At 37.0% G+C, this 11961-nt stretch overlaps 1 protein-coding gene across 2 annotated transcripts in view; it reads right to left on the bottom strand.

Moving 5' to 3' along the window:
• PIK3R4 (phosphoinositide-3-kinase regulatory subunit 4) overlaps positions 1-11961 on the bottom strand; it is an 81390-nt gene that overhangs the window by 30138 nt on the left and 39291 nt on the right. For both annotated transcript variants that reach the window (XM_081234669.1, XM_081234670.1), the window contains 4 exons: positions 10447-10650; positions 3522-3723; positions 1366-1553; positions 383-593 (listed from right to left, as the gene is read on the bottom strand). In XM_081234669.1, the coding sequence (XP_081090795.1) occupies positions 383-593; positions 1366-1553; positions 3522-3723; positions 10447-10650 (805 nt within the window). The remainder of the gene's footprint in view (positions 1-382; positions 594-1365; positions 1554-3521; positions 3724-10446; positions 10651-11961) is intronic.

Below are 11961 nucleotides of genomic sequence, written 5' to 3'. Positions count from 1 at the left end.
CCTTTTTGTTTAAATAAAATTAATAGTTATTAAACCCTTCAGAAATAAAAAGCCAGAGTTTACTCTAAGAAGCCTGACGTTCAATGAGAAAGTGGCATGACACTAAGCAGGTAGGTAAAACCTAGTATTCTAAATGAGGAACATGGACCACAGGACAAAACAGTAGGTTACTGGCCTAAAAGGCACTGCCACAGCTAAGAAGATCCAAATTTCACAAATAATGACTTGGGATTTCTCACTTATTGGTTCTTCCTGTGGGCTTTCAAAGTGACAGTTTTGTTCCCACTTCCTTTGCCTGGTAACTGATTATCAGTTTCATCCATCAGATTCCAGGCTCTGGCACCTGGGCTGGAATACAACTACCTATCAGTGGCACATTTACCAGGTGGTGGCGGTTTACTCTCCCACTCAGCATTTTCCATCATCTGCTTAGCTATCCTCTCGGCATTACACTGCTCCCGTTTCTGTTGTATGAGTTGCTGAAGCTCAGTTTTACACGTTGTGATCCGAATCTGGTAGGTGGACGGTAAAATTGTACTACTTAAAACCTGTATTGTTGGTTTTCTATTTTGGACGTTTGTCACTTCTGGAACCTGCAAAACAAAAAGAATATACATATTTGTGTCACAAAGTGTATTTGATGATAAAAATGTACCCATGTTCTCTCTATTCATTACACCAGCCTTCTGTCCTTATTAATGCACCAATTTTTAAATCCATTTAAATATAAGGACATTTTTTCAATGAAAGTCTAGTTTAAATGCAGTTTAACCACAAGTTCCAGGGCTCTATATTTTTAAAAAAATATCAGTGTAGCAATAACATTAAACAAAAATTCTCATTAATTTAACTGAAGAGAATTTTAATTTATCAGTTGGTTCAATTCATATTTTTCAATTAAAATATAATTGGCTAGGGAAGAGTTACCTCAAATTACAAACTTACTTCAAATATATCAAAATCATGATGACATTTCTCACACAGAGCAAACTTGGGCCTTTTCTTCCCAGAAGTATTTTTGCTATTTTACAGATATAATTATGTTATATTAGAAGAAGAATAAGAAGATTTTAAAGGTTCACTGCAGCCTAATTAGAATCACAGTTCATAATGACATCTTCATCCCACAGTTTCAGACCACTTTTTTGGTGAGTACTCTAAAACGAGACCTTTTTGGTGCTTTCAATACTAGATTTCCCCTTAGCTATAAAGTTAAAGATAAACCTCTCTTAGAAAGAAACAGATCCTCCCTAAAGGACAAGTCACTGTATTGATTTTTCCAGTACAGTACACAGCCTTTAAACATCCAAAACAGTAGAACAGGATCCAAAGACAAAAGGCTTTCTACTGCCTGGATGATGATACCTGTGGAGAAGTCGACAAAGGGACACAAATGCCAGCAGAGGACTCGGAACGAGGTGGCTTCCCAGCCTGAATCACCTCCTGGTCACTCCCTTTAGGTAGGGCCTGTGGGATGCTTGGTGGTTCCAGTGACCCAAACATGCTTTTCCACTCTTCATTTACATTTGAGTCTTGTTTTACATGTTTTCTAGCTATGAAAAAAGATTGAGAATAATCTACAACAAATATGTGCTTTTATTGCTCTTTGTGGGGGGAAGGGGACAGCAATGGACTTCATGTGCTATTTGTTCTTTATGATGGCCAACTTATTTATATTTACATATAAACTTGTTAGCTCTCATTTCATCTCTGGGGCAGATGGACAGATGCACTCTTTCAACAGTATTAATAATTAGACCTAATTGCTTCCTAGTTTCCCAAGGCTAGCTCAATTTCAAGTAACCACTTTATCTGAAGAACCAACAACAAAAACAACTTTTTCAAATGTCACTGACCACACTGCTAAATATGACCTCTCTATATCCAGTATCAGTTACACGGGGGGAAAAAAAGAATAAAAAGTCAATTGCAATACGGTCAGCTCCTGACTACAGATAGATGAGAAATGCTTTTTTCAAAAACTTTGATTATAAAAAGTACACTAAGTAACAAAGTTTTGGCATTCCAATATGTAACATGAATCGCTCCCATAACTTTATAAACCTCATAAACTATAAAGTTGAATGATATATTACTATATTATCTTGCAAAAATTAAATAATACATACTGTTTCACAACTTGCTTTTTCTCCTACTTAATTAATACAGCTGAACATTTAACCATTCTCCTATTAATGGACATTTCAATTATTTCCTTTTTCACTGAGAACATTCTTATACATATTTCTTCACATGTCTGTCAGCGTTTCTATGAGAAATTTCCAATGGTGAGTCAAATAGTAAAAAAAAAAGAATATGTTCAATTTATAATCTCACCAACAGTGAGTGAAAATGCCCATTTCCCTGCCCCCTTGCTAACACAGGCATCATCAGTCTTTGCTAATCACACAGGCAGAGAATGGCATCTCATTTCTATTTGCATTCATTTAATTGTTGACCTTTCAAACATGTGTATTTCTATTCTTCTATCACTTGTATGCTCATGTCCTTCCCTATTTTTCTTTTGGATGCTTGCAGTTTTTCTTATTAACCTGTAGGAATACTTTACATTTTATGGCTGCAAACCATTAATAATTAAGTTGCAAATACTTTATTCCAAGTTCAGCAGTTAGAAGTTTTTTTAAATGTAATTCGTCAGCTGCCCTCAAAATCTGATACTGGAATAGAGGGATCTTAAAAGGCATGTGCTTGGGCTTCCCTGGTGGCGCAGTGGTTGAGAGTCCGCCTGCCAATGCAGGGGACACGGGTTCGTGCCCCGGTCCGGGAAGATCCCACGTGCCACGGAGCGGCTGGGGCCGTGAGCCATGGCCGCTGGGCCTGCGCGTCCAGAGCCTGTGCTCCGCAATGGGAGAGGCCACAACAGTGAGAGGCCCGCGTACCGCAAAAAAAAAAAAAAAAAAAAAAAGGGCATGTGCTTGGAAGTGAGTGTATCTCCAAAAAGGGTTAAAGAAAGAATGCATGAGATCTTAAAACCCTTACACAATCAGAGTCAATGTCACTGTCCCAAGAGCCGACAGTTTTAAATCTCAAGACTTCAAATGGTGAAGGTGTCTCTAGTCTCTCCTTTGCAAGACTATTCTTTTCAATTCACTGGGCATTACCTACTAGCAACAAGCTAGGAAACTTTACCTCATTTCATATAGACTATTGGCCTTGGGTTGGTGTTTAAAGGACTAAAAAACAGAATTTCACTTTCAATCATATACTTCCACAGAAGCAAGAGGAGGGCTTTGGAGTCAGGCTTTGGTTTGAATTCTGACTCTGACACATACAGACCTGTGAATTTGGAAGGTTACTTAATTTCTTAACTGTTAGTCCACTTCTCCACTTTTCCTCCCCCAAATCTTCCTGCTATGTAATGGAGTCACTCACTCACTATATTTGAAAGTTCTATATCTGGGAAATGTGACTTTTTAGTTTTACTACTAATCAGCTAAAACTAGCCTTATGAAATAGCTAATAATAACAAGCTAAACATAAACACACATAAATGTACTGACCTCGCTTGTCATCTGGTTCCTGTTTGGTTTTAACAAGATCAACTTGTCTCCCAGTTATGCCTAAGGCTGCCAGGTCAATTACACCTTTCTGACTACTATCATGGAGATGGCTCTGGTCCACTATATTGGCCTTTGCTTTGTTAGATTTCATCATGAAGTCTTTCAGTGCCAAGAGTTTGTCTTCCTCTTCCTCCGTCATTCCCTAAAACCAAATGAAACCATATGTCCTAGGGGTTTTTTTTGCAACTAATATCAGGCAGGCCTCAAAATGACTAACAGCTGAAGGGTCAAACCACACAGTTTAAAATTTCAGAATCAGAATGGTAAAATGAAGCAAACAAAGGCAAGAGAAACAGAAATTTATCAATAAAGAACAACATCTCATAACTCTGATATCCCAGAACACTCTCCCTCTATTGTGGCATCTTCCACCTTGTATCATGATTTATATCTTCACGTTCTTTCTAAAAGGCAACATTCAAATATAATTCATCTTTGAAATCTCCAAAGAACTTGATACAGTGCCTGGTAATTAGCAGATCTTTAATATATAACTTTGAATAAACAAACATTTAGTATCTAAACAAAAATTCTGGAAATATAATATGAAGCAAAAGAAAGTGTATGTACTTCAACTTGGTCCCTAGATGTGTTGAGAATACGCAGTGGGACACTGTTGTGAAGGCACTCTGATATATAAAGCATTCGGCATACCTCAGGGACTGACAGGCAAATGTAAGCAACACACCCACCAGCATTCCACGGTAACAGGATGACTGGAGTCAGGCTACCTCAGTTCAAATTCCAGCCCCATTACTTACAATCTGTATGACCCTGAGCAAGCTACCCACTTTCTCTGGACCTCTATTTATCTATAAAATGAGGATAATTACTAGCACCCATCTCATAAGGTTATTATCAAATTTTAATAAGTTAATCCACCCAAGACACTTTAAATTGTCTGACAGCTAAAGAATACTAATTAATTTAAATAATGAATTCAATGTGCAACTTAAATATTCTGGTACATGGAACAGTTCTGCATTTTCTTAACTTTCCAACCATCCACAGAGTCCTCTAGAATGTTTTTATTATGCAAACGAAAAAAAATAAAATGACAATTCCCTAAGGCCTCGATATAAAATCCCTCTAAAACTGGAGTTTAAGGTAATAGTCGTAATCTGCTGGCACAAGAGGACACAAACTCTAGAAAGTCAGAAAGCTAAGAAATTCCTTGTTTCTTAAAATAACATTAAAGTAGTGATACAATAATTATAAGGGATCCTTGACTGAATATTTTCCAATATTAACCTGAAATTCATTTACTTACACTTCTCCTAAAATTTGCCTAGACAATCTTACAGCTGTGGTAAGAGTTCTACTCTTTTTTTTTTTTAGTCTATGTTTCAGCTCACAAGGAGGCTCTGCTTTAGTCCACACAAGGGAAGGCCATCATAAGGCCATAATGAAGGCTGAAGTAGAGAGATACCCCGACCATGGAAGAGCTCTGAACATATTTTGCAGAGCAAAAGCAGCCAGACACAAAAGTCACATATCGCACGATCCCATTTATGTGAAATATCCAAAACAGGCAAATTCATAGAAACACAAAGTAGATTTACTGGTTGCCAGGGGGAGAAGCAAATGCGGAAATGACAACTAACCAGAATGGGGTTTCTTTTTAGGCTGATGAAAATGCTCTGGAATTAGACAGTGGTGATGGTTTCACAACTTTGTGAATACACTAAAAACCACTGAATTGTACACTTTCAAAGAGTGAATTTTATTGTGTGTGAATTATATCTCAATAAAAAATGTTAGAAGTACACCATCAAAAAAAGAAAAAACCCTGAAAAGGACAATTACAAGAAAGGAAAACTGAAGGACAAGTCATTCATGAGTGTAAATTTAAAAATATTTTTAAAAAAATAAGTATCAGCAAACGAAATCCAGACTGCATAAAAACATTTTGCAAAATATTTATATTACTTTATACTATTTAAATTGAGTTTATATTTATTATTTTTATGTATTTTACATAAAAACATATTTAAATGTAAATATAATATGCTTAAGTTGTGATTAGTCCAAAAATCTAGGTATAAAAGGTTGATATGACATAGGAAAATCAGTATAGTTAACCACATTAACGATATAAAAGAAAAACCATGCAATGATCTCAATAAAGAAAAGACATTTGATAAAATTTAACATTCTTCCATAATAATCCTCTTGGCAAGCCAGAAATAGAAGAGAATTTCCTTAATCTAATAAAAAGATTGTACCAAAAAAACTATTAACAAACATCACACTAAATAGTATAATGTTGAGAATTTTCCCACTGAGATGAGAAACAAGACAAGAATGCCCACTATCACAAATTCCATTTACACTACACTGAAGATCCTCATTTAAATAAGGCAAGGAAAACAAAAGGATTCACACAGGAGAAAAATGAGTAATATTGTTACTACTATTCACACATGGTAGGACTGTGAATGTACAAACTCAAAAGAAGCACATAAGCAAGTTATTAGAATTGCTAAGTCAGACAAGGTTGCTGGATACAAGATCAGTAAACGAATTTTTTTCTATATACCAGCTGCAAAAACAATTTTTTAATATACCAATTATAATAGCATTAAAAGTCAAATACCCAAAATATTTATAATTAAAGATGCATAAAGCTCTACAAAGTAAACCATAAAACATTATTGTGATAAATTAAAGATCTAATTAAATGAAGACACGTACCATGTTCATGGACTGGAAGACTCACTGTCAAGATCTGATTCTCTCCTATAGGTTCCAATGCAATCTCAATCAACATACCAACAATTTTTTTAATTAAAGTGACAAGATGAAATATTTGGACACATGATTTGGAAAATGTATATGGAAGTGCAAAGGACAAAGGACAGCCAAGACAATCTTGAAAAAGCAAAACAAACTGGGAGATTCTGCTCTAACCAGAGGTCAAGCCCAACAAAGTGCAATACTAATGTGAGTCCATTAACATGCCCTCAGACTTCTGCTCCCGGCCATGATGTATAACAGGGACAAGATTTACCCTCCCATTTTAGACAACTTTAAAACCAGAGAAAAAAATATGAAACACTTTCAGACACTGGAAAACAGGAAGCACATGGCTGTGATTCACCAAGATAAAGATGAGTCCTATGACTGTCCCAGCTTATTCTGTGAAGAGTTTCCAGGCCATGGAACTCAAATAGGATTCAATAAAGCCACGTTCAAGAGACAAATCCGAGTTCCAGGAAGCCAAAAGGCTAAATGTGTGGGGCAGAGACCTGGAGAAGAGGGATGTGGCACAGAGCAAGGGCTATGGTCAAGGCTCCTCCAGCCTTCCCCTGAGTGCTGAACTACACGTGTGTGAACAGGATCACCTGGGACCAGAGAAAGGCAACCAGAAAGCAGTAAGCCAAACAATCCCAGAGCTCACACAGGGCTGGGGATCACTCATGTTCCTACCAGCCAGAGGTGAGAGACCTCACCAGACAGAGCATCATGTCCTCACAAGTCCTTAGGAGTCAAGCTAAATTGGCCACTGACCCAAGGTTGCTCTGGATCTGCCCTAACAAAGCTCAATAACAAGGCTTAACAGGATCAAACCAATTCCAAGTAACTTTAACTGTAGAACAAATCCAACACTATACAGCCATCCCCAGGACCCCTGTGGATAAAAAAATACACAGATGCTCAAGTCCCTTATATAAAATGGCAGCGTAGTATTTGCATGGAACCTACACACATCCTCTTGTATACTTTAAATCATCTCTAGATAACTTATAATAACTAAAACAATGTAAATGCTATGTAAACAGTTGTAAATACAACTATGTAAATAGTTACCAGCATGAGGCAAATTCAAGTTTTGCTTTTCGGAACTTTCTGGAGTTTTTTTTTTTTTTTTTTAATATTTTCGATCCACAGTTGGTTGAATTCATGGATGTGGAACACATGGATACAGAAGGCCAACTGTATAAAGGGATTCAGCACCCAACAGCATAAAAGTCACAATCAACAGAGAATGAAAACTGGATGGCCAGGAGTCAGAGGTTAGAGGAAAACTTACATTTTATTATACAGACATTTTATTATACTTACATTTCATTATATATCTTCTTATATACCTTTTCAATTTTACACCTTGTGTCTATACTACCCAGTCAAAAAAAATTTAATTAAAAATATTTTAAAGTTTAAAATGTAAAGTATTTGTCATTTTTTAAAGTAAGGAGTGAAATCATTTTGTACTCTGTATAAGTGTCTGATTTAATAAATAAGAAAAAAAAAGGGGGGGAGCTCTCATAGATGAGATCAACCTAAAACAGCCCTGCCATTGGTCATCTCCAGATGGTAAGTCCTATTGAAAATCTGGAGTATAGGCAGATTCCAACTCCCACATGTTCCAAAAGTGTTCTTTAAGTCTATCATCTGGTGCTCTGAACATACCACAGAAACAATGCTAGGCTGCTCTGGAAAGGCCTATTTTACTCACACTGTATCTCAAGCGTCCTCAAGTGCTCCTACACTAAAGAGCACCACAGAACCCCAAGTAAAAAAAATTCTGCAGGAGGTTTCAGAATTCCCACTTGTGGAGGCTAAAAACATGTCTCTTCCCTCTGTATCCCCGACTTTAGGAAAAGGATTCAATTCCTACCTCCAAAGCGCCCCCTGGCTCCAAGCCTCTTCTAGTAATCCCAAGAAACTCGGTAGTGCAGGGACCAAAAAGAAGGAAAGGCAGAGAAAGGGCTCGCAAAGGGCTGGAAGAGATGAGCCGCCCAAGGACTTCTTCCTAAGTCCACATAAAACTCAAGCAAGCCTTTCACCTTTAGCTCCCTGTCCTCTGTTTATTCTGAGAGGCAAGATGGCACAGTGGGGGGTGTGTGGAGTAAAGACAGGTTCAGGTTCCAATGTTAGCTTTGAAACTTACTGAACTGTGTGCACACAGGAAGTTAACTACGCTCACTGAGCCTCAGTGTTCTTATCTAATAAAATGGTGCTAACTATTGTTCAAGCTTATTTCAAGGACAGTCACACAATATAGAAGGTATAGACTCACTGTATGTCCTCAAACAACGGAAGCCAGTGTTGTGCTGTTACTTCTGAGGACCTCAGAGACTCTGGTCTGCTGTTCCTTTCACCAGCAGCAACTACACCTTGATAAAGAGTATTCCTGCCCCTGAGGAGTCTCCTAAGATTATTATTCACAGAAACAACATAAAACAGGGAATTCCACATTCCCCTTTTCCACTCATACAAATGAGAGATGAATGAATACATCAAGCACTGACACGTAGAGGAATACAAGTCAGTGGGTTTAGTGATTTCATCATGGCACCAGTGATGGGGGTTGGCACCAAGGGAGCGCAGCAATGGTGGGAGGGTTTGGGAGAAGAGCAGTAGGAAGCAGGAAGTAGAAGGGCTACAGAAATTGTCCCTTCCCTCTCCCTCCTTTTACCCATGGCAATGGAAAACTGACACCCGCGGCAAGGTGAAAAGCAAGTATTAGGAACTGCAGTGGCTCCCTGAAGTAAGTAATGACTTACAAAGAAGAGAAAACTTCAGTATAGAAGCTTTCAACTTAATACACGGGATTTGCAGGAGAGAGAGAAATACAAAGAATCGCACCATCCAAGCTCAAAGAAACATCTAAATTGGGGTGGTTTTTACTGCATGCTGAAATCTTGTTAAGGATTACTTACTCAGGAGAAACAACTGAAAAATGTGATTCAATACACAATTTTCCATAAACTGGAAAATACATCTAATGTACAAGCCAATGTTAGAAGAAAACTCAAAGAAAAAGCTCTCTGGCAATTCAAGTCATATCAAAGGGAAGTCCTCTGAAATATAGGAAATAGAGCCACTGGCCTAGAAGGGACATTCAGAGGCAGCTCTAGCTTCCAGATAAACTTAGACCTAAAAGAACCAAGATGGTTATTGACCAGCCTCCCACAGAAGCCTACTCCAACATTCAATCACCCAAGCCAACGTCTGGGCATCAAACAGCACTGTACATTCAGTGACAAGTACAATACATGAAAGGATTTACAGCCCAAAGCTGACCAATTCTCTCTCTGCGACGGAAGTATTTTCTCATCTTCTTTTCTCTTAGACAAGACAATGACTGATACTCATCCTCTTAACCAAGACGTCCTGCAGACTTAAGGACAGTCAGGTGTCCCTCAGTATTCACTTTAAGGCTCATAGAACATTTATTCAGAAACCATAGCCTTTATTTCTAACCAGTTTCACTCCTACCTTGTCTTCTCCAGGATCCACACATCCCTCCTAAAACAGGATGCTGAATCTAGATTTAATATTTCTAAAGAGGACTTACTAATGCCAAGCATAATAAAATGATTACTTCCTAGTTCTAATGAGGTTTGTTAAAAGGATCCAAATTCACAGACTTTTAAAATACAGCAGTAAACTGCTGGTTTATTCAGTCTAAGACGCATTATAAACCCGTTATTTTAGCTGTTTGCACGTAGTGAAGACTCTCTAAATTCGAATTGAAATAAACCAGGATTTTTCTGCATTGCATCTGTGTTTTGTAATGTTCCTTTTAACTGAATTTCATTATATTTTTGATGAAATATGAAATGCAATCAAGGATATTATTTAAATCTAAGGTTATACCTACTCTTTCCCTCATTTACATAGTCAGTAATCACAAAAAACTTACTAGGTCTCCCATGATTCCTTATTTAGCTCAACCCAATGCCTTATTATCATCATAATATGTCTTAGATACCAAAGCAAATGCATATTTGCCAGATTTATTTACTCATTTGTTATGATACAACTTAATCAAAATATTTTTAAGAGTGACATGGATATCTCAATGTTTTTATAAAATTTGCATTTAAATGTTAAGATTTCAGAAAGGTGATACAACCTGTGAGAGCAATTTCTTCAGAAGCTGTGCTATGGCAGGGTCCTCAGGTGGAGGGCAGTCAGGAAGAGACCCATTTCGTTTCTTCTGACGCATGTGAAGATGTCTGAACAAGCTAGTAATATCTTTAGACCTCAAAGCATAATCAAATATAGAACGACTTACTGGCTCTTTTAAAACACTGAGTAGAACAAGTTTCCTTTCAATCTGTATTAGAAAAATAAAAAGAATCAGCCAAAGATACAACATAGAGTACATCTGTTTTCAAATTCAATAAATAAATAACCTGTGTAAAGTTAACATAGATATTCGTTTTCTAAGAAAATGGGAGATATCAATATCTGCAATTTTTGCTTAGAAGAAAAAAGAACACCAGTGACCTTTTTTAGAGAGCTACGGTATTTCTTCATTCATTGTTAGCATCTGAGTAGACATCTGTGTCTATCATACTTGAATACTACTAATAAATACTCAGACTAGAAAAGTTTAGATCCCAAGTTTTCTAGATCCCAAAATGTCAGATGACTTCCTAGATCTAAAAAGTACCTGCAGTTCACAGGTCAAGTAGCCAAAAGTACTGATCCAGAGAAGATGCTCAACAGCCACAGGGCCACCCTTCAGTCATCAGGCTTTCCCAATAGCTTCAACCACTTCTAAAAAACATTACTCTCTCCACAGAGTTCATAAAATCCCTCCTTTTTTAATCCCCAAGAATACTCTCCTTGCCAATGCACTTATAATAAAAAGGATGAGCATTACTAAACAGTAACCAAGAGGACTTTCTTTAGATATATTTAACTACCTGGTAAGTTGGTCAGTAGAAACCAGCATAAAAAGGTATCTTTTGTCTAATCCAAACTGCAGAAAGGTAAAAAATATGAAGCATATAGATAATCAGTCTCTCAACTCCTGAGCCTGGCCTTTCAAAATATAAAACACTGATAAAAGCAAAAGGTAATAATAATAATAATTTCTGAGAAAACAAAGAGAATGGTGATTTCTAACAAACCACTTATATATCAGATTTATTTTAGTAAGCCACAACTAAAAGTTATTACAAACACATGCAATTTTCAATCCCAGAAACACGTTCTCTTTCTTTCATTATGAGTTTAAGAGCCAAACTTCTAAATACAATAAGTAGTCAAAGTAGTAGGAATCTCTAGACCTGATTTCCAAGGAAGCCTTAATAAACTTCAAAAAGGGGGGGACATAATTTCTAGCAATATTAGCCATCTTTCACGGATATATAAATTTTTCTTGGGATAAATATTTTTAAATCTGCAAACTCTATGAAATAGAGAATGATGATTTCCCAAATTGGATTAATCTATTATGAAAAGTAAGGATTGAAGACAGTCAAAGCCACTTGTTTGCAGAGGATATCCAAGGCCATTTTCTCCAACCACAGGGAAGGCGCACTGGGGCTTACACAAGAGAAAGCTAGAGAGGAATGGGAATTTGCAAAAGCAAAATTAGAGTTTTAGTAAAAAAAAAATAGTACATTTTAGGATGTTT

Source organism: Mesoplodon bidens, assembly GCF_964165515.1.
Source record: "Mesoplodon bidens genome assembly, chromosome: 5".
NCBI lineage: Eukaryota > Metazoa > Chordata > Mammalia > Artiodactyla > Ziphiidae > Mesoplodon > Mesoplodon bidens.
This window is presented reverse-complemented; position numbering and strand designations above follow the sequence as displayed.